The sequence below is a fragment of the Aethalodelphis obliquidens genome, unplaced genomic scaffold, assembly GCF_003676395.1.
Source record: "Aethalodelphis obliquidens isolate GAN/ISIS:26980383/991018 unplaced genomic scaffold, ASM367639v1 scaffold35, whole genome shotgun sequence".
Classification (NCBI taxonomy): Eukaryota; Metazoa; Chordata; class Mammalia; order Artiodactyla; family Delphinidae; genus Aethalodelphis; species Aethalodelphis obliquidens.
This window is the reverse complement of record NW_020837979.1, coordinates 18,798,927-18,823,253: the sequence shown is the minus strand read 5'-3', so window position 1 is coordinate 18,823,253 and position 24,327 is coordinate 18,798,927. Positions and strand designations below refer to the sequence as shown.

The window sequence follows — 24,327 nt, the reverse complement described above, 5'->3', positions numbered from 1 at the left end:
TGTGTGTGTGTGTGTGTGTGTGTGTGTGTGTGTGTGTGTGTGTGTGTATATATATATGGCTATGGACACTTAACTGAAGTATTACTAGGGTATTTTAAAACATTACATAAAAAACATATATAAAAGCTATGGACACTTTAAATAAAATAACTGAATTATTACTAGGGTATTTTAAACATTAACCCCTTAATATCATCAAATATTTAGTGAATTTTAAATTTCTTTCATTGTTTTACAATGTACATATATATAAAAAGTCATTTAAATATTTATGGATATTTATATAATGGTTTATTTGTCTATTCAGGATATATAAAGGTCTGACTTTTTTCTACTCGTTATCACCATCAGGATTTTCATGATGACATCCATGTCGTTTTATTTTACATATTTGTCTCTTGGATTTCTGTAAATTGAGAATCGATCCTAAGGCTGATCATTTTCATGTTTTGTTGTTTTTGTTGTTGTTGTTGCTTTTGGCAAGAACGTTTCATAGGTAGTGTTCTGTCATTCTATCAAAAGATACATAATATATGGTTCTCTTTCTTTTTCTTATTTATAAATATTTTTATGTCAACAGCCATTTAATACTTGATCTAGAGCCTTTATCTCATTGAGAGTGCTGGTATTTTCTTACTTTTCATCTTACAAAGATGCAAGCAAATATTACCCAAGATCTGATTCCTGGAGCATTTTAAAGTTTTCATGTTGTTGTCCTTATATAGAGTCATATGCCAAACTCTTCAGCAGTTGTTCACTGCAATGGAAAAGTGTGACCTCAAGTCTCTGTCACATACCAAGCAAGGATGATAAAAAGCAAACAAAACCATAATTTCATAAAATGAAAGGTTTTCAACAGCAGAAATGGGAAGAATTTAAGATTAAAAGACAGAATTTTAAATTAAATACATATATCTTTCTAAAAACTTCATCACACCATCCTGATTTCACAATCCACCATGGACAGGGGCCACTGCATTCTGGACTCAAACAATGGACTAGAATGTAAGAACTATTGTTTAGCTCCATGACGTTAGTAAACATCTGCTAGAAGGTAATGTGAAAATTTGTCCAGCCAAATTACAGGACTAACAACTTTATCTTTAAGAGTATCTTTAACTTATTATGTATTCCAAATCACTATAAGCAATTTTCAAAAGCTATTAAAAGGTTACTCTTTAATTCAATAAACATGTATTGAGCACCAATTCTATGTCACATACTTATTCAGGTGTTTGGAATATAAAATACAGTAGAATACAAATATAACAAAGATTAATAAAAAAGCAGAATGGAGACAATATTGAAATTGAGAACCTGCGTTCTTGCTCTCCCTCCAAGGAGCCTCCTCATACCCCTGGGCATTTAGTATCCTATGAATGGGTATAAAAAGGCATGTTTGTCTTTCTCTTTGAAAACTAAGTTACATAGTGAAAATTATCTGAAGAATCAAAGGTAAACTATAAAATATAAGAAACTACATGATAACTTTTGGAATTAAATCTGTGGTTTCTCATAGTATATATTCTCACTGTAATAGACTTAATATGTTCTTTCTTAAAAGCTTCAAAATGGGATTCTTTGCACTAATGATTTATTGAGGTCATCTTTGAAAGTATCCCTAGTATCACCATCTATCCATCTCCTTTTGCTGATAAGGAAACAATCCTCCAAATGTGACATGACTTACAGAATGGGTTAGTGGTTGAGCCTCCTGATCTCCAGCTCTGTGCTGCTCTCCCTGTTCCACACTAAGGTTTCTTTCACATTAGGAACTATACACATATGCAGTGCATTTGAATCTCCCAGAGCATTAAGGCATAGTAGGGAGGCAGTCTTGTTTTGGAGAGCAGAAGTGAACAAAAAAGTGATACAAAAAGGCAGGTGGCCACAGGGCTCCTACGGATTCTCTCTGCTAATCATGTACTCTACTTGCCCTACTGCTCCTAGCCCTGGCAGCCCTTCTCTTCTCCTTTGCCTTTTCTAAACCCCATCCTCCTGTCCTCTTGACATCAGCTTGGTGGGACTGATCAGTGTTTTGATTATAACTTTGTGTGCTGTTGACCTTGGCCAATCAGGCCGGCCTTGTATTACCAATTCTCACTCCTTGAAGAGAAGGAACAACATTGAAATGCTTGACCTTGAATTCAGTTCAGCTGTTTTGGCTGGTATATTATGTTTTAAAAATCAAACTTGAATGCCTTTATAGTGGACTTGCACGTCCTTATTGGCTGCACACTCCCCCCACTGCCTACTGGATTACACCAGGCTTTTCTACACACTTTTCAGAACTGCCTGGCCCCTGAAAGCATTTGAGTTGACTACTGGTGGACTGACATCTTCCTGATAGACTGTGACTGGAAGATCTTGGGTTCTTTGGGGTAACAGACACTAATTTTCAGTTTACTATGGGTCTCTTTAAAATCAAAAGCATTGCCTATGGCATCTCTCTCACTGGTCAGAATTTAGTACTGATGTGGCCAAAATCACAATGCTTTGCATTCAATAATGAGTCTTAGGGAGTTCAAGTGAGAGTGTAGATGGAGGGGGAAAGAGTTCAGAAGAACCCAGTTAAAATACATTATTGTGTGTGCTCAAGAATCTTGAAGCAATGATTTGTTATTAACACCTTGCTTTTCTGATAGAAATGCCTACAGACAGAAGACTTAGTAATATTTGGTTTAATACAGAAGGGTCCCTTTATCTCATTTGTGAAAGGATTCTCCTCGATGTGGCACTCTCCGGGGAAGGTACAAGGTCATGCAATAGTGTATTTTCCCTTGGTCCCAACATCATTTTCATTCAAATCCTCTTCAATACAGGTTGCCAATTTGGCCTGTTCCATCTCCAACAATGAAGAAGGGGTGAAATTAGTTCGGATGGCAGCCACCCAGATTGACAGCCTGTGTCCCCAGGTAAGCCTCATTTACTTTGTTTCCAAAGCCTGATATTTCAGATCTTCTACGCTCCAGCCCTCATGTCACTCATTTCCTTGCCTTGCCCTCTTTCCTCTCGCTAGAAAGTGCTACCCAACGTTCATGGGCCATTTCAGGTTCTGCCTTTCTCAAAAAGAACTTCAAACTATTCCAGTCTCTTCAGAATTACTGTGGCGATTATTCTCTTTTCCACTCCTATTGACTTTCTTCTATTTGTCTTGGACTGTTGTTTCAATGCTCCATATCTATTTACCTTTAGTGTCTCAACCACTAAATTATATGCTTGCGCATGTAGAACAAGACTTCTATTTCTGCCACATCTGTGCTAAGTAGGCTTTGTCCAGTAAGCACTTTTTGAAACCTATATCTTACAAAAAGAAGAAAAGCAAACAAAAATTAGTAGTAGGTGATAACCTACTTTAAGTTTCATGTTTTGATTGTCCTTCCAAACACTGGGAACCCACTTATCTGTGGAAGCTGCAGGGTCCAGGATTTCAACATGATCTTTGACCTGCTTGTTCCTCTGTCAAAGAGTGTGGTCAATATGTCCCTGGATTGTCTCTAACAAATAGGTCATCAATGCCGCTCTCACACTGGCTGCCCGGCCACAGAGCAAAGTTGCTCAGGACAATATGGATGTCTTCAAAGACCAGTGGGAAAAGCAGGTCCGAGTGCTGACAGAGGCTGTGGATGACATCACCTCAGTGGATGACTTCCTTTCTGTCTCAGGTAATCACAAACGGGCCCCTTACAAGGCAGCCGAAGGAAGAGAACAAGATGAGATGAGGAATATCTTTCAAATGTCATGGGTCTCTGTTTCAAGTGCTCTCCTTGGCCCTTTGAGCTGTCAATCATCTCTGCAACTGTAATTGTAACACCCTCTTGAAAATTCTTCTCTGCTGTGCACATTATTTCAAGACACTGAGCCAAAGCATTTGGGGGGAAAACACAAATTTCTGATCAAGATATTAGAAACCTGAACAGATTATTTAAGTAGAGTTAGGCTCCTTTTTACTTCCTGGAGTTTTTAAAATAGGATGGCCTTTGATGCATCTGAATCATCCATCTAAAAAAGGGTATGGGTTATGAGACTGGTTACGTTTAAAAATCAAAAAAACAATGAGTTATTCCAATTTGGCTGCATTAAGGTTTTTTCCCTCAATAAGTGAAGTTACCCAGGTTTGTGATAAGCTGGGAAGAAATGTTAGCCACAGAATGAACCCATTAGAAGGTACTTGGGAGTTATTGAGGCTTTGAGCACTTGACCATGAGGTTGTGGAAAGAAGTGAGAGAGAGTAACTAATCATCACTGGAAACTGTAACTTTCTTCTTTGTAAATGAAGCCAGACTGAAGGATGTTGGCGCATTTGAATAACCATGTAATCAATTTGACCTTTAACGGGGCTCATCAATGCTGTTTCAAATTTGGCTACCGCCAGCTAATGGGCCTTTTTCCAAACACATTTGACGAAACACACTTGGCCCAATTCACCTGGAAAAGCCTCTATGGGAGGCATGGGGGAGGAGGTCACCAGAAACCTCAGCTTCCTTGCGAGGCATTAAAATAACCAAGTGACGCTTGAAAATTCAAATTGACCAGGTGTTGACTCTACCCACAGGAATATGGAACTCACACCTGACAGCTCAGGTGTGCCCTAGCCTTGACCAGGACTTACTGAGATCTGAGAGGGAGGGGTTGCAGCACAGCTGGTGGGATCCAGACAGACAGGGCCTCTGACTGCAACGTGTGGAAGGGATTTCTGCAGGAGGCTTAAGTGTATTTAGAAACTTTTCTCTAGTTGCAGTCTTTCCTTTCACCAAGAAACTGACAATGAATTCCCACTGGGGGCTTGTGTTTAAAGCTTGTCTGAGAACAGCATAGTTGAATCTGTAGATCTGATGGATGATGGAAAAGCCAACTTTGAAATCATGGAGGACAGAGCAAGGCAGATGGGAAAAATGAGTGAACACATGCTCAGTATAATTTGTCTGACTTTCTGCTATTTGGTTTAATTCACACCAAAGTTTTATAAGATAGGCATCACTATTCTGAGCCTTCCTTTGAGAAAAGTAAGGCACTGAGAGGTAGGTAACTTGGCAGAGGTATAATTAAAATCCAGATATCCTCTTTCCAGAATCTATATAGTTCTCAGTAAGTCTAGATAGAAGGGAATTTGCCTTTGATGTTTCCAGTTTTCATTGCAGCTCCTTCCCCACCCCCTCAAACCTCGCCATCCCCTCTGATACCACCATTCCACTCTCTCTTCCCTCTTGGAACCCTGTCTTATTCTTCATTCCCAAAGTGCTTTGTTTTTGATGACTTGTCAAAGCAACTATTCATTTAAACATACCCATATCCAGGGGTTGACTGATAAAGAACTCAATGTGTTGCCATTCCTGGGATTTTTGCTTCACTGATGCGTAAGTCCTAACAACATAAAAGATATGCAAGAAATGTATCTTTCATAAGGTTCTTAGAAATTGTTTGGATAGACATATTGGGGATTTGAGTGGTGGGGAACAGAAGGACGGACACCAGGACTGAGCATTTTTCTTGTATGTAGTCAGTCTTTGTCAAGATGACTATAGGGGTCCCCAAAAGGGGCAGGGGGACTCTCCAACCAGCCTCAGAACTCACACAGCAATCCTAACAGCACCTGGAAATCTTATGCTATTCCCCTTCTATCTACAAATGAATAGAAAATATCCATACACTACCTTTTTCAAAGAGGAATCATTTCAGAACTTAAAGCTTTCCCAACTTCTCCTTTTCTTTAAATGCATATATGAAAATTTCTGAGGGTAGAGAAAAGCAAGGTTAGGAGGTCTTATCTCAGACTGTTTCAGTAGTGCAAAACTCTTCTTAATTTTCTTCCACCGGATATGCCTCTGCCACCTTTCTCCCTGCCATTCCTTTGTGCATCTCATTATTACCAGCAACAAGAAAAGGCTTTGGCTTCCGCTGATAACACTGTGCAGTCCAACCCCAGTGGTACAAGCGCTGCGGCATGCCATGACAGGAAAATGAACAGGCGCTGTCGGGGAGCCAGCCTTGGCAGGACCTGCTAGAGCATGCCTTTGGACTTGACAATCGGAGGCGGCAGGCACCTTTCCACAGATGGGCTTGACAAATAATGACACAGGCCACTCTGTCCTGCTGGTAGACTGTAGATACAGCCCGATAGTTGGGGAAACTACTTCTCATCTCCTCTCCGAGCTGGAGCCAAAACATCTGCATCAGTAAATTGCAAGGTTGGCCCAGGAGATATTTTGAAATGGCATTAATGACACTTTATGTATCAGTTTCTTCTTAAGGAAATATCTATTCTGGCAGGAAACTATTTTGAAAACAACAACAGAAAAGATTTTTTTTAAGGGATAGTTTTGTTTTGTTTTCTTTCTTTTTTTTTGCTACCTGAACTTGTGTGTCTGAGTGCTTAATTTGTCCATATGAAAAGCAGCAAGTTTGGGGAGCTACTAACATTACAGGAGCAAAACCAATTTTCAGATGTAGTCTGGGCTTATAAAAAAAATTGAAATGGCTGTATTAGAACACTTAAACTTTTCCCACTGGGCAAAAACTAAAATTTTTAATAGTGTCTTAAATTGAACATCTTGGCATTAATCACATAACAGTTGAATTCTTGGGTTTGGCTCACAAAATAGCAGGCATCTAAGATCTGAAAAAACTGTTAACTCAATCCCATAATGTCTAAAAGTTTTGTTTTGCTTTGTTTGCCTTTTCCTCTTTTACTTGTTTGGTTTTTTTTGACTCCAGGGTCTTGAGTTTGTTTCATTAAAAAATTCACAGACTGAACCTTGCTTTTGAATTTAGAAACTATAGCTTTAAAGCTTATAATAATCAGGTAGTCTGATCATCTGTGATTTTTTAACAAGATTATATCTTTCCTGAAATCGTAAGGTTGCAAAAATTCAAGGAAGTTTACCACAAGATACGTTGCAGTCAAATGTTTTATGATGTTTAAAAACCATGCTTTACATCCAGGCATCCAAAGTACCTAAGGGGTTTATCCCAGCAATGTAATCATCTCTGGAATACAGGTGCTTTTTATTATTACTTTCTCTTCTATGTTATTTTCTAGTTGGAACATCATTCCTCTATCTCCTTACTTAATGAATTCTTTCTCCTGAAAATACCGTAGGATAAAAATATATAATTGATTGTCCCTCTTCAATGGACATGTTTATTCAGGATTTCTTCTTTGATTGCCTGCTCTAAGGTGCTGTCAGGTATGAAAATATGAATTAAGTGTGGATTCTGCCTTTGAATAATTCACTGCCCTTTTTGATAGATACTAGACCAGAGTAATTCCAAACTTGTAAACCCCAGACCTGATGGTGTAGAGACTAGGGGTGGAGAAGTTATTACAAGGGGTCCAGGGAAACCATATATAAACCAAGTGTCATCTTTTGATTAAATAATATGTCTATAAGAACAATATAGCTCTTTTCAAGTGCATTATTGGTACTTAGATTAATAAAGTACAAATTTATTTTAAAACATTCTTTATCATAGTGGCTTTTACATATATATCATCCACTGGTATAACTACTATCATGAGGGAATTGTAATTCATTTTTTTTATAAAAGGGGTACCTCTAATTGGGTAAAGTTGGGAAATGCAGAGTAAACTATCTCAACATTTCATAAAAAGAGTTGATTAAGAAAACTGAGTCATTTAGTAAACTGAAAATTAGTAAAATTAATATTTTATTCACACATGATTAATGTGACTAACCATTGAACAAATTAATTGGCAATTCAATTAAAAGCAATGCTGTTGCTATGATGGCCTCTTTCAATTAATGTATACAGTTGACCCTTGAAAAACTTGGGGGTGTGGGGCACCGACCCTCCCTCCACACAGCTGAAAATCTGGGCATAACTTTACAGTTAGCCCTATAGATGGGAAGTTCCGCATCTGTGGATCCAACCAACCTCGGCTCTGTGGTACTGTAGTATTTACTACTGAAATAAATCCATGTATAAGTGGACCTGCACTGTTCAAACCTCTGTTGTTCAAGGGTCAACTGCAGTTATAACTATGAAAGCATATTCTTTTTCTTGCCTCCTAATTAAATTAGTTGCATATTTTAGTTTGGAAATTAGATTTTTAAAACTATCATTTCATTTTAGGATATTAGGTCATGAATGGACTTCTTACATTTTAAATTTTGTTAATTCCAGATACAGTAGTATCTAATGTAATTGACAGATTCCTCTGTTTTGCATTCAATTCCATCTTTAAACTATGCACAGAAAAATGGTAGGTATGCTTATTCTTACATTATGTTATTCAAAGAAAATGCCTGTTTTTTTTTTTTTTTTTTTTTCCGGTACGCGGTCCTCTCACTGATTTGGCCTCTCCCGTTGTGGAGCACAGGCTCCAGATGCGCAGGCTCAGTGGCCATGGCTCACGGACCTAGCCGCTCCGCGGCATGTGGGATCTTCCCGGACCGGGACACAAGCCCGTGTCCCCTGCATTGGCAGGAGGACTCTCAACCACTGCGCCACCAGGGAAGCCCGAAAATGCTTGTTTTTGACATGAACACCCTCGCAGTTGCCCATTTTCAGGGACCACGACATATTTTAATTGTCTGGAGGAATCCATCAGGGCAGTAAGAGAGACCTATTTGAATCAAACTTCTGTATTTAAAATCCTGTGCCAAGTTTCATTTGAGTAAACCTTTTTTTTTAAGGTGTCCTTTTAGGTGAGTTTGCATGATCCAATCCAAGATCTCATAAAGAGGTGGTTTCAGAAGTTCCTTAATCAAAATGAAAGCCTTTATGTCTCTATTTTCACAACTGTCTTTCTTGTTCTCTCAGGAAAATATCAGCATTCAGGAAGTAACTTCTTGTGAGTTTAAGATATCTAAATATTAAAATTTATACATTTCATTTTTTTTTCTATTCTAATTTCTATTTGAAACCAGAGAATGTAGAAATCAGAAATTTATAAATAGTTGAGTGAGGAAATCATATTGTATGAGGTCAAACAGATGTTCCTTTATGAAACATGTTATACTTTGCAATTTTCTATCCAATGTCTTATAAAAACAAATATTTTCTCTGAGTGATTGGTTTAATGAAAGAAGGAGAGATCCATGGGACAGACTGGGATTTGCTGAGTACCCTCCCATCTCTCCTTCTTTAGGAATTTATAAATCAGAACTAGCTCTAGAAACTTCTTAAAGAGGTAGCCATTCAATTTAGTCCTTTATTAACTATTCATTGAACAGTTATAATTTCTTAAGGGTTACCAGATTACTTAAGACTACTTCCAAGCTTGTCCTGTTATTCTATTGTGTGTGTATATGTATATTTTCAGCTTAAGTTCTTTTTTTTCCTCAGAGTACTAAACTTTTTGAACATTTCCTTAGAATTCTGTTTCTAAAGAATGTTCAAGGAACATAATAACAGATCTCACATTGGACATGGAAAATACAAAATTGCACACTTGCAAAACTGTAAGGGACCAGACTGCATGTTTTTTCTAGGCTGGTAGAGAGAAAAGCCTCTCATTCTGCCTGCTTGGATTCTGCTTTGGACAATGATGGAGAGTGATCCCTGACCTTGGCTCCAATCTGAGGGAACCAGCCACAGACTGGATTGTATTACAGTTGTGGGGAACTCTGTGATCCTATTCACCTGATCAGTTTCCATTGCATATACGTTATGCATGACACAACATTGGAAGACTGATGGGGTGATATTTGTTCATTTTAAAGCCTCCCTTAAATGTTTCCTCAATAAAAACATGATCCAACCCAAAGTGCAACTATGGACATGTCTAGAAACGTTGCTGCTTGGTGACTTCTTGTTCGCTGCCACTACCACTCTTAAAAGACCTTTTCACCCAATAAATCTTAAACACTGAAACAAAGAAAGAGATATTTTTAAAGTTGGTGGTTCTCAAAGTGTGGTCCCCAAACCAGCAACATTACCATCACCTGGGAACTTGGTAGAAATGCAACTTCTTGGGCCCGACCCCAGACCTAGTGAATCAGAAACTCTGAGGGAGACACCCAACAGTCTCTATGATGCTACAAATCCTCCAGTTGATGTTCAAGTTTGAGAACCACTATTGTAATTATAAACTATGTTTTTAAATATAATTTCAATGTTATTAGGCATGTATTGAGATGTACAAGTTGATGGCTTGTGAGTTAATGAATCTATCTTCAATAGGTTTTTAAGTGTGTCAGTGGTATAAAATCATATAAATGTGTATGTGTCCTCTCCACAGAAAATCATATCTTGGAGGATGTAAACAAGTGTGTGATAGCCCTTCAAGAGGGGGATGTGGACACTCTGGACCGGACTGCAGGGGCTATCAGGGGCCGGGCAGCTCGAGTCATACACATCATCAATGCTGAGATGGAGAACTATGAAGCTGGAGTTTATACTGAGAAGGTGCTGGAAGCTACAAAATTGCTCTCTGAGACAGGTAACCATGGATATTAGGTTTGACAAAAATGTCAGCACCATGATTAATTTCCATACCTGAATCAGTCTGTTTCATTGTTTCCCATAGATCTTTCTGCTTCTAAATTACACATGATCATAAAAAGGGTGCTCTTTATTTCTTGAGTTTGAATTGGAATACTTTAGCAGAATAATAATTTATTGTTTTGCAGTATATACTACTCTACAGTTTTTATATATAAGCACTTGATTCTCACAAGGACCTTGTGAAGTAGGCAGATTTTTATTATCTCCTATTATGAATGTGAAAATGGAGTTTTGAATCAGTTAAGAAACTGGAAAAAGGTCACAAGTCTAGAAAATAGTGAATATGTGATTGGAACTTGGAATCTTGAACTTGAAAAACATTTCCCTGTCTATTTCTTGAGAAGATAAGGACAACCAGGGAAAAGCACAAAGGCTCTAGGTAGTACATGGACATGAAGTAATCAAAGGAGGTAGTGGTTACTGAAAAAAGGTTAGACTTTAATATATGTCCTGCTCCTCTTACAAAGGCTTGCATGCCCTCTTCCAGGGGCATGTGGCTGCCCACTGGGGAATCACGGTCGTGGTGAGACACAGTTACTTATGTGAGCCTGTCATAGCTCTCTGGTACACTGAGATGGAAAAAATACTTATTTCTACTGAGTTAGCACAACAACCCATAACTCTGGATAGTTGTGTCAAAGAGTAGCCTATTTTTAGTAGTTTTTGCTCTTGACTGGTGTCTCTTGGCTTCAGACCCTTTCTGAAGTCCCTTATGCCTTGTATATTTGTATATATGGGGGAATGAGAGTAGAGAGAAAGTCCAGGGATGGAGAGAAGACAAATAGAATTAACTTTATATTGGATGGAGTTATGAATGGGTAATGAATCGGGTCCTCTGTATGCATAGAAGGAACTTACCTCAGCATCAGTGGGAGTCTTCATGGGTCTATATATGGAATTTGGAACCCACTAGGCTTTTAAAAATAGACATATCTCTGAAAGGTCAGATATAGCAGTGTTCCAAGTTCTACATGATAAGACATGTTAGTAGAAACATGTTTCCTTCTACAGGGAAAAGGTTATTTACAAAGACTTCTGTAGCTATTTGTTAGTCTAGAGTAGCATGGAAAAACAACAGATAAACAGACACTGATTGCTCTCTGAAATATAAGCAGAAAAGGACTAGTGTAATATCACATAATAAAGAGCACATCTAGGGATCGTTGCTCTTGAGAATCCTCACAGGCTTAGAATTACAAATAATAACAATAATAATATGATATATCCATAATTCAAAAAGAGTCATGTACCACAATGTTCATTGCAGCTCTATTTACAATAGCCAGGACATGGAAGCAACCTAAGTGTCCATCGATAGATGAATGGATAAACAAGATGTGGCACATGTATGCAATGGACTATTACTCAACCAAAAAAGGAAACAAAATTGAGTTATTTGTAGTGAGGTGTATAGGCCTAGATTCTCTCATACAGAGTGAAATAAGTCAGAAATAGAAAAAAAAATACTGTATGCTAACATATATATATATACATGGAATCTAAAAAAAAAAAAAAAAAGGTTCTGACGAACCAAGGGGCAGGACAGGGATAAAGACACAGACGAAGAGAATAGACTTGAGGACACGGGAAGGGGGAAGGGTAAGCTGGGACGAAGTGAGAGAGTAGCATGGACATATATGCACTACCAAATGTAAAACAGATAGCTAGTGGGAAGCAGCTGCATAGCACAGGGAGATCAGCTGGGTGCTTTGTGATCACCTAGAGGGGTGGGATAGGGAGAGTGGGAGGGAGACACAAGAGGGAGGAGATACTGGGATATATGTATATGTATAGCTGGTTCACTTTGTTATAAAGCAGAAACTAACACACCATTGTAAAGCAATTATACTCCAATAAAGATGTTAAAAAAATAATAATATGATATATCCACATTGTAATTAGCTGAAATTCAGCACTATTTTTTTTTTTTCAAATAGGCTTGCCCTTTGCATTCAGTAGAGCAACACAATGCAAGCCATACGGTATTTCTTTTCTCATTTGGAATAATTAGAAACAGTTATTTTACTCTCCAATTTAAGGACTTTTTTTTCACCCTTAAGGAAACTCTGTCACATTTTTGGAGCTCTCAGTTCCTGGCCCATTACCTCGATTTTGTTACAAAGTCTCAGCTTCCTGTGGTATATCTGACACATAGCAGCATTTCCTTGGATCTGACACTGAGTGAAGAGTGTCAGAAGTTTCAACTCATGACTGGTTGGAATGATTACTGCCGCAGATGACATGCAGAGCATATTGCCAACTTATAGGCGACTTTGTGCACACAAAGACTTCAGCGTTGTTCAAGAGACATTTTAGATTTCCTTCTTATTGAGCCTTGGGGTGCTTTAATAAATAGAAGGAGTGGTGCCCATTGGGTCAAAACCGACATAAAGGCAAGGGCAGTGTGCCTAGCTGATGGAAATATTTTAACATAATTTTCACCCAAAGTCTTGAAATGTAAATAATATTCTGGTTGAAGTTTTTTTAACTGAAAAAAAAAATCAATGAAACAGAGCAATCCATCCTGGATTGTTGTTGCTAATGAAGATTTTGCTCTTATTTGTCAATTTTCAGATCTTTAAAAATTCTCATCTCAGCCCTTCCTTGCAGTGATTGAATACTTGGGGTACTTAACTAAAGGCACCTTCCTGATTCTGATGTCCACATCCAATTCATAATTGAACAGAAAAGATAAACAAGACATTTAGATTCTTTCTATTTTTCAGCATCTATTGAAGATCACTAGGAAAGAAGCCAGGTAGAAGAGAGTGAAATAAACAGTTTATAAATAACTAGTAGAAAATGGAATACATGTCAAGGAAAAGTAGATATTAGTGGGCTAAGAACTAGAATATACAAGGTATATAGATTATTTTGCTTCTGTCCCCAGTGGTTCTTCTCTTTCCTAAACAGGAACAATATGGTTTCTTTATGGGTAAGTAGAGAGGTTGTCAAAGAAATGAAAGCAAAATCTTTAGCTGTGGGCTTCCCTGGTGGTGCAGTGGTTGAGAATCCTCCTGCCAATGCAGGGGACATGGGTTCGAGCTCTGGTCTGGGAGGATCCCACATGCTGCGGAGCAGCTGGGCCCGTGTGCCACAACTACTGAGCCTGTGCTCTAGACCCTGCGTGCCACAACTACTGAAGCCTGTGCGCCTAGAGCCCGTGCTCCACAACAAGAGAAGCCACCGCCATGAGAGGCCCGTGCACCACAAAGAGGAGTGGTCCCACTCGCTGCAACCAGAGAAAGCCAGTGCGCAGCAACGAAGACCCAATGCAGCCAAAAATAAATAAATTTATTAAAAAAAAAAACAAAAAATAATTTAGCTGTGAGTAGAACAATTGACATACTCACGGATTCCTCATGGAGGGAGAATGCCTCTGCTCTGAAGCCAGCAGGGCTTAAGAGAAGGGATGGTGCTCTGTCACAATCGCACTGGTAATCTGAACATGTGGAACATGAGGTTTAAAATGTGTGATCTATATGGTGACTTAATACCTAGCATTTCTCAATAAGAAATTTCTCTATGAGAAACAAGCTAAAAAAAAAAAAAGCTTCAGCTGTTAAAATTCACTGGTTGCTAATTAGAATTGTTGGGGGATGTACTACACACATGGAGTTTGAGGAAGAACATAAGATCAGTTCTGTGATTATGGTTATGCAGAGTTTTGTAGGTTATATAGATTTTATAAAATGGATTTGTCCCCTTGTCAGTGTCTGGCTATGCTAAGGAGGGCTACGTCCTTCAAATAAAAACTCCTATACAGATCATTAATACCCAAATTTCTACCTTTGGGCTAACATTTTGCTTCTGATTTTTAAAAAAATCTTAGTGCAACGTTTAATTGGTCACTTTTTTATGCAACTTTATCAAACTTTGTCCTGAGAATACATTTTATTTTGAGGAGAGAACACGGAGCAGTGGGCAAGGAGTGGAAGGTGACAGGAAGAAGAAGAAGAAAAAAAGGAAGAGTCCAGGACATGGAAGACAAAGCATCATGTTTTCTTTTGCCTTTCCACCAACCTACCAGGTTCTGCCCAGTTTTATATCTGAGTTGTTAAAGACCCTAAGGCAGAAGTTCTCAACCTCTGTATTATTGACATGTGAGTCTTGGTAATTCTTTCTTGGGGTGGAGGCAGCTGTCCTGTGCATTAAGGGTGCTCAGCAGCATCCCTGAACTTACCCCACTAGATGCTTATAGGACCTCTTCCCTTTCCCACTTCAAGTTGTGACAATCAAAATTGTCTCTAGACATTGCTAGATGTTCTTGGGTGGACAGAATAACCCCCATGGAAAATAACTGCCACAAGAGAAATAATATTCCATAATAAGAGCAACTTTAAACAAGACTAAATGGAGCCTCTGCATGATGGCCATAGGGTACGGTGAAGGGAATGGAGTGAGAGTCTATTACCAAGCATGAAAAAAAAGGGGCAGAATGCTCAAAAAGTCTTAACTAGACCAGACTTTGCTGCTAATGGGGTTTTCAAATACAGGCCAACCTCTGTTTAAACATGCAAATGATGCAGGGGTGGGTCTCTGTAGAGAGAACTCCCACTTTACCTTCACTGAGAGGCTAGAAATTGAGAGAGATCCAAAGAGTGATGGAACAGTCTATAGTTAATTTTCCATAAATTACTTTACTTAGTAAAGAGTAAGTAAATTTTTTTGAAGAGTGCTTTTTGTCTTGATAGGAATGCTAAGTTAATTTGAAAACACAATTTTGTGGATTATTAGTATGTTAAAATTCTAGGGCAATATTACATAAAAATTTACCTATTTATGTTTTATAAAACTAATCTAGGCAGATGAAAGCACAATAAACTTGACATACATCAGACTCATTAAGTACTAACATGTTTGATGGGCTCTTCAATAAAACCTGAATTATAACAAATTGCCAATAGCTTGGTAGCAAGTCCACCCAACGAGACCCATTTTTAGAGATCTCATTTGCAAAGTCAGATTGCTGTGGAAAGTTGAGGGGCCTGAAAGTCCATTCAATGATATGTTTAAAGTAGCTCATTCTTCACAGAACAGATTACATTGAAATGCCATTTTTGTAAATTTGATGGCTGATGCAAATTTGTGACGATGTCAATATCATCAGGTTGAGAGATCTTTGAGATGCCAGCAGTTCTTTCTTCAGAGGGAATCCAAAAAGAATAGAAAAAAATAAAGTCTTTTTAGTGAGATTCTGTTATTAAGCACTTTGTAAATGAAAATGGAAATTCCATTATTTTGGAGAACATGTGGGCCAAACAGATGGTATAAATTTTTTCAAGACTTTTTTTTTAAAGAACAGTTAAATGTTCACAGAAAAATTGAGGGGAGGCTACTAAGATTTCCCATGATTTTGAATCAATTCCCTTGATTCTGCACATGCATGGTGTCCCCCATTATCTATATCCCCTACCAAAGTGGTACATTTGTTACCATTGATGAACCTACACAGACACATCATAATCACGCAAAGTTCATAGTTTACATTTTGGTTCACTCTTGGTGTTGTATACTCTATTATATTTGGACTAATGTATAATGACATGTATCCATCATTATGGTTTCATACAGTGTATTTTTCACTGTCCTAAACATTCACTGTACTCCATCTATTCATCCCTCTCCCCCTCCCAATCGCCTGGTAACCACTATCTTTTCACTGTCTCCATGGTTTTGCCATTTCTAGAATGTCATATAGTTGGAATCAAATAGTATGTAGCCTTTTCAGATTGACTTCTTTCTCTTAGTAGAGATGGTATAATTTGTAATTTCATGCTTCTGTTATGTAAAGTTTTCATAAAAGAGTTATTTTTTTACAGCATTCCTATGTATTTTGCCCAGTAAGAGGAACAAATAGAAAGCACCCAAATTAGAAATGATAATGAGGGGTACCATTGTGTCAGTACGATGTATAGATGAAATCCATGTAAGGAATCAGAAGAACTCAATTCCTTGACTTCTAAATGTGACCTTACACAAATTAGTTAATGCCTCTGAGCCTCAAGCTTCTCATGTATTGCCTGATGTTTCATCATCTAAGTATGGTCAATATTATTGATTTTGGGATATATGCTTCACTGTTTCTTGGCTTCCTCATGACTGCACTCAACATGGACAGTCACTGCCCATGAATCCTCTGTGTAGATCCTCTGCTCCACCTGGGCAGGTGTATTTATTATTTTCCAGTTAAAACACATCCATGCTGTTCCCACTCTCCTTCCTGTCATCTTCCCCATTTTCTCCTCCTCCTCTACATCTGGGTATTGAACTTATCCTTTAAGATCTGACTCAGGTCTCAGCTAGAGACAACAGGGATCTATTTCTATGAGTCTGTTGACATTTATTACATCCTCTTCAGTGTCAATGGTCCACAGATAGATTGTCACTTCCTAGAGGCAGGTGTTCCTGTACGTGCCTTGGGCCTAGATAAGTATTATCACATAATTAGCCTTTAATATGTATGCATTGATTAAATGAATACGAAAAATTAAGATATGACCTTTTTTTTTCAGTGGAGAATATATCCACTAGCAGCAGCCTTAGGCTTATAACTCAAGATTCCAGGATAAGTAGAGATGCTTGTTTTCCTCCTACTTTCTACACATCAAAGAAGAGCAATCTTCTTCGCCACTTGGGGGTATGCTTATTTCACTTGGACTGATTTCTGTTGCTGGCGGGATCAAGTTTTATCATTGGACATGTCTGGGTGACCTGACTATCACTGTGACCAGAGGCAAGGGGTATGGACAGAAGTAAGATCAATATCAGAAGAAGGTGGTAAGGACAGATTATTGGGAAGACAGAAATATTAGATATTAGAGATAGGAAGGACTATTACAATCTGTCACTTCTCTGTGACTGACCTTGAAATTAAATTATGAAAGTAATGAATTTCCACAGAAGCTGTAATGACTGAGATTCAGTTCAGCCTAGACTTCCTAATATATTTTAAATACATTTTAATATAACCCTTACTATTGGTGTAAAACATTTTATTTCCCCCTGAAAGGTCAAAATGATTACAATATGGAGGAATATGTCTTACTAAGTGGTGGTTGTGCTAGTCATGGAGGTGGGAAGTCAGAAGTGTAGGAGGAACGAGAAGGAAATTTCATTCACTTAATAGTCCTTAGACAGGCAACATGTAGTTTGTCTCAAAGCCTCTTCCATATATCTGAAACCTACATACTTGAAGTATTGTACAGATCTGGCTGATGGTTTTTAATATCAGTATTTATTTGTTTTATCCTGAATGCAAATGCAAGGTTTCTTGCTCAGAGAACAAACTTCTTTCTTAGTAACAATAACGTTGCCACTTCCCTATACCTCGTTCTACCACTCAAGGCAGTGTGATAAGGTCAGATAAAGTCTGCCCACACGAAGGAGGTCCATACTACAGGAGAAGAACCACGAAATTATGAATCTGAGAGTTTATATAGCAATTGGTGCTCAGCTGTCTCCCTCCCCTCCTGAGAGGGAGAGAAAAACCTTCACTCTTTAATGTTAATAAACTCTCTCCAGGAAAGGTCCCCAGGTTGTTACAACCCTTTAGAATATAAATGAATGGCTCCTGGTTTTATTCCGTTTTGAAATGTAAACATCTATCTCTGGGGAGATAAACCCGTAAATCTCTTTCTGGATTATTTCACCAATTTAGGACTACTATTGAGTCATACCTTGAACCAGGTTACCAGTCATTTTTGCTCAGAAAGCCCTGGCCATGCAGAAATATGAAAATATCTTCTCTATACTGGCTTGTTTGTAAGTAATATGTTCTGCTAGAATTCACACATGACCAGCTCTCTCAGCGTGAGAGGCTGAAGAACCACCTGAGAAGAATACAACTTGAGAAAATAAGAGAAACACTTTAAAAAATATATATTTATTTACTTTATTTATTTATTTTCATCATTTTATTTTATTTTATTTTTTGGCTGCCTCGGGTCTTAGCTATGGCATGCGGGATCTTCGTTGAGGCACGCAGGATCTCTCACTGAGAGGGGCAAGCTCAGTAGTTGTGACGTGTGGGCTTAGTTGCCCCGGGGCATGTGGGATCTTAGTTCCCTGACCAGGGATCAAACCCGTGTCCCCTGCATTGGAAAGCAGATTCTTTACCACTGGACCACTAGAGAAGTCCCAAGAGAAACAATTTTAGCCTGATAATAAACTTCTAACATGGAAGTGGAGGTGGGATAGGATGGATATAGGAAGGCTCACAATTACACATTTATGGAGCAACATAGTGGAAGAAACAGCACTTTTCTAGTGCCCAATTTTCAAAGTAAAACTAAAAGGAAGACATGAATTTCCAGTTCTGTGTGAGTCACATCATAGACTCACAATCCTGGGGACTGCAAAAGACATGATACTTCTTTGTCACTTCAAGGATATGAGGGATCAGCATCCATGGTACTGGCCATGGAATGGCACAAAGGCCAGTGCTGGGGTCCACAGGAATTGGTGGCCAGGGTGTATTAACTGGGCACAAGTGAGGCAGCAGTAAGTTCCTTTTACCCAGGATCCCTACCACGTCAGCAATAGGTGTTGGAATCAAAGAAAGGAAGAATATGTCAACAATCACTTGAATGGGAACATCATTAGAATATTCCAGAAATAGTTTGATTAGGAAAAATAAGAAACTATGCTTGTAGCTGGGATAACATATGGACATAAGAACCAGAAAGATTCTGGATATTTCTGTCAAGTTGACCCCAAAATTACCTCCCCACTTGGTTTGCCTTTCTATATTTTACCTGTTCTCTAACGCTAGCTGATTTCTTCCTAGAGAAGAAGCGAAGTCTTCTGTAACCATACCAGCCAATCCCACTCCTCTGTGCCCCATTACTCACTGTCACTCATTAAGGTCCTACCAGGTGTTGCAAACTCTGTGTTTGCCCATTTTTCTGTCTTAAGGTACCTCTCTGTTCTCTGTCCCCCTTCTATTTTCTATCCAGGAGTGTGTGTGTGTGTGTGTGTGTGTGTGTGTGTGTGTGTGTGTGTATGTTGCTTCCTAATTTAATTTTAACCCCTTGAGATCTGAGACTACCTCTTCACTTCCTCCAGCCTTGATGAGAGTTGAAGCTCAAAAATGTTTATTAATATAAATAAAAAACATAACTGACGTAGAATAATACCTTATTTTAGGGGTTTTTCCCTTTTTAAAAATTGCATGTTTAATGATCAAGATCAGAATCTTTTAAACTAAGAGCAATAAATTCCTAGCAATTATTTTATTACATCTTAAAATTTAAAATCTCATTGATGCCAAAATTAACTATTTATCAAGCTAGGTTTCTACAAACACTGTAAGCTAAATAAAGCATCATGTTCAGTTCTTTACTCATTTCTTAAGTTTCAGAATGAAATGTGCCATCCTTTCCTCTTAACTTATAAACAATTTGTGATTATTTTTGAAATGTTGATTTTAAAATGTAAGAACTTTCCAAGCAAGCATTTTCTTTCCCTGGGGAAAGGAATTTGTGTCTAGACAAAAGCAGATGCATGCTGCCTGATTCTCTTAGGGTAGTTATCGTGGACAGAATTTAGAAGATTTTTTTTCCTTCTTCTAAGCAGTCCTTTTTCATCTTTCATCAAACAATTCAGCTCATGGGTTATGTATGGCCTTCTGGAGCTTGAGTTTGATTTTGATGTTTGAAATGTACATTATAATTTTCCAAACATGAGTTTATGAAAATGGCAGCCTTTAGGAACTCCCACAGAGGGAACAGATGACTGACTCTGACGAAAGAAAGTCCAAGAATATACACAGCATGGAAGAATTAGGACTAGCCAGGAGGATGCTGATGGTTGTCTAGAGGGGTAAAAACAGCTGACAAATAGTCACCAGGGAATAGGGAGCAGATTAAGCTGGGCTTCTTTCGTCCTGGCTCCTAGCTTCCAGAGCTCAATATCTTCTAACTTGATGAAGAGTTATCAAGAGAAAGCACAGTGAAAGCTAGTATATCACTGGCCTAGACAGAGAATTATTTCAATTTAGAGAGTTTAAATATTATTTCCATACTCCCTCCTCCACATTTAAAAAACATTTGAGGATATTTTACTCAAGATTCACATCCAATCAATCAGCTAATATAAAATAGTAGTATGCATTTGAGGTAGAAGGAAAACACTTTCACAAGAATATTAGGTTAAGCTGAGAGGTTTTTTAGAAATAGTGTCTAATTTGAGATAGGGAAGCTGGGTTTGATTTTTTTCCCCAGTTACGAGCTTTTTGGTAAAGTCTCTAACTTTTAAAGGTTTCCTTTCTTCATGGATCTGGTGAGGTCATACTGTAATACAGTGTTTAACACTGGCTTTCTTGGCAATGAAGATAAAATGAAAATTCTAACAGTGAGTTTATAAAATCTTGTCCTGAGGGCAGATTTCATAGGAAATTCATTATTAAAAATGCAAAACCATCAGAAAGATGATGTAGTCCTGCCAAGGAGAGAGAAGGGCATAAAAGCAGGGAAATTCAGTTTTCAGATAAATTGTACCAACTTCCCAATTTTCAGAGATTTCAACACTAATTTGTGTGCTATTTTCAGTTTACTTCACTCCCACAAGGCCCACTTTTTGGTGATGAATCATGTACGTAGTTGTACTTCCAAGCTCCATCCAAAGGAGACCGGATGATTTTGCCAGCTGTAAACAAAGAAAAAGGGGGCGTGGACGGGTAGATACAAAGGGTCATGGTGTGAAGATGACAATTACAAGAAACATTTACTGTGAATCTTGTGTGCTTGGCACAATGGGAAGCATCTTACATACATCCCACTTTTTAGTCCCTTGAAGGCAAGATCATATTTATTTTATTTGCCACTTTATCCTCAGTGACTAAGTACTACCTATGTTTATATTTAAAATTGTATATAAAATTTGTAGAATGTATTATTTTTAAACCTTATGTAAAACCAGAAGGCCAGCTGTTTTACACTTGTGTAAACTGAGGCTCAAACTGGTTAACTTGTAAATAAATATAATCAAATATCAAGATTCAATTAAGCTTCTGCCTGAGTGCAATAAATGTACCAGAAACCTAGACCAGCATAGCTGCTACAAATGAATGAACAGAAATTTTAATATGTCTTTCTGACTATTTTTACTGTTATTTCTACTTCTGGCATAGCATATTCTATTAGTTAGCTATTGCTGTGTAACAAATCACACCAAAGCTTAATGGATGAATGTTACAAACATTTACTATCTCATAGTTTCTGTGGGTCAGGAGACCAGCACAGCTTAGCTGGGTGGCATTGCCTCAAGATCTCTTGCAAGGATGCAGTCAAGGTATGGGCCAGGGCTGCAGTCATCTCAAGGGTCAATTGGTGAAAGACCTACTTCCAAGCTGACTCACATTGTTGTTGAAAGGCCTCAGTTGCCTTATTGGACATAAGGCCTCAATTCTTTATTGGCTGTTACCAGAGGCTCCTCTCCATTACTTGCCATGGAGGCTTTTCCATAGACCAACTGGCTTCCATCAGGGTGAGCAAGTGAGAGAGCAAGAAAAGGCAAGGAAGATGGGAAGCCAGCACCTTTCTGTAACCTAATTACCAACGTGACAACTTATTCCCCTTTCTATATTCTATTAGTTAGATGCAAGTCATTAGTTCCAGCCCACTTTCAAGATGACAGGATCATACAAGGGCATGGATACCAGGAAAGAATGGCCCATCTCAGAGGCTGACTACCACACATACATATTTGCAAATGCATAAAGATGGGACAAACAATAAGGGTGATGACTAGCATAATTAAGATAGAATATTAAGACATATGAACAGATCCCACAACATGGATTTAACAGGGACATGTTTAACTTCTGCCATAATGTACCTATTTCTTCGTGCAGTGCCTTCCATTGTGTCTAGATAGAGCTATGCAGTATCTGGCCAGGAGGGGAGAGAGTCATAACAGATCTAGATAGTGAGGAAATAAAAGCCAAGATTGGAACAAGGTGATTGGAGAGGAGAGTTGGAGCAGAGAAGGACAGATTTGAGAAATTGTACAGAGAAACAAGACAAAGCTAGTACATAATTCAAAGGTAACAGTGTACATGTCAAACAGAAGAAAGAATCTAGTGATATTACTAGGGAACATTTCATTTGACTTAGTATCAGAGATTCAAACTTTAATCTCAGAAGAAGCTGAGTGGTGATGAAAATCATAATCAGTATTAGAGCGAGTGTGCAAAATCAAGAAGTAAAGGTCTGGATAATGCAAGAAATGCTAGCTAAGTGTTTCAACAAGATTATGGCCACTCTTGTACTTGTAGGAAAGCCTCTACATCTACTGGGAGTGCATGGGTCTATAAATTACATACAGTAATGAAATAGCCTTTGTTCATGAGGTAGACTTATAGATCCACTTGATTATTTCTTGTCCAATTGATAGAAACATAAGCAGCTCTAAAAAGAATTCTGAGCTCAAGATTTTGAAAGGTCCTTGTTTGGGATGGGGGGACCCTAGAACATCCTCTAATGACTTAATTATAGGTCATGAAGTTCTTTACTAAAGTTACTGAATCAATATGAAACAATGACCAGTGGCTATGGTTTGTCCTCCATAATTTTTGAGTGTTACCAAAGCAACAAATATGTTACAGCTTCAGTTTGTGTTAGTTCCTACTTCTACACTAGTAAGACTTGGAGCTTCAGACTCAAACAGGCTCCTTTCTAATTGATGATGCTTCATGGATGTGCTGAACTATCAAGGTACACACAGAGTCTTGTAAATGCCAGTCAGACTTTCTTCTGGCCAAATTCAGGCCTGAATGATGGTTTACATCATTCTCTCCTTTATATTCTCTTCTCTTAACCTGACATCTAATTGGGGGCTGTTTGAATAAAATTGCTTAGAAATGTCTGATAGAAACCATTTATAGGAAAGAATCCATTACGTACAGAAACATCATCAAGTAGTATTTTCCTGATGTAGGGGGATACTAGAGTTGCCCTCACAGAGTCTCCCCAAATCAATACTTTCTGGCTCCAGTTACTCTGATTAACACCTAATTCTCTGCCTAACTTCAACTGTTAAAATGGAAGCATCATATCTATTTGTAATGGAGAGGGTGTGATTATACTGATTCTTGTACTGGAATTGGTCACAATTCTATCCCGGTCCTAATATTTTATTCTATTTTTAGATTATTTCCAAATGTTCTCATTCTTATTTTTCTATTTTATATTAACACTTATTAGACTGGCTCTTTCTCTAGAACAGAGGCCTTGTCTATTTTTCTCTTTTTTATCCTCAGTAATAAAATTTGTGTAAGGAACACACTCAAGAAAGCAGGTTGGTTGACTGCACCGCCACAATTGGATGACCCCTATGCATGCAGATATGCTAGTTGGGCTTTGGTCAACTAGTCAAGTATACAATAATAAATCTTTCTCCATGCTCAGTGGTGAAGCTTCTACTCAAGTGGTCCTGAAAGGATTCTGAGCTCAGGTTTTTGAAAGGTCTCTCGAGACCAAAACTAGAATGCCCACTAATAACTTGGTTAATGACTCATGAAACTCTTTAATAAAATTACTGAACTAATATGAAATGATGGGCAGAAAGAGAGTGACTTAGTATGTTGAATGTGATACTGCTCATTTTGTCCCTGAAATACTTGGTGACAAATTATTTCCTTCTTACTTCCCATTCTTTCACTTCCCATCCTTCTCCCAGCTGGATATAGCTGTGCCAGAAGCATAATAAGGGCTTAAGATGCAATGAATGAAGAAGAGATGGTCTCTGCCTAAAAGTGACTCTTGTGGGGAACAGCTGACATACAGAAATGGCAGACAATCCTCATACAGTGTACTAAGTACTATAATAGTGCAGGCATAATTAGGATGTTATAAA

General features: G+C 38.1%; 1 protein-coding gene across 6 annotated transcripts in view; it reads left to right on the top strand.

Moving 5' to 3' along the window:
- The window catches only part of CTNNA2 (catenin alpha 2), a 1,197,048-nt gene that overhangs the window by 1,086,280 nt on the left and 86,441 nt on the right, over positions 1-24,327 (top strand). For 5 of the 6 annotated variants that reach the window (XM_027129221.1, XM_027129219.1, XM_027129216.1 and 2 more), the window contains 3 exons: positions 2,823-2,915; positions 3,509-3,665; positions 10,205-10,405. In XM_027129221.1, coding sequence (XP_026985022.1) covers positions 2,823-2,915; positions 3,509-3,665; positions 10,205-10,405 — 451 coding nt within the window. The remainder of the gene's footprint in view (positions 1-2,822; positions 2,916-3,508; positions 3,666-10,204; positions 10,406-24,327) is intronic. The other variant, XM_027129220.1, reaches the window with a different exon arrangement.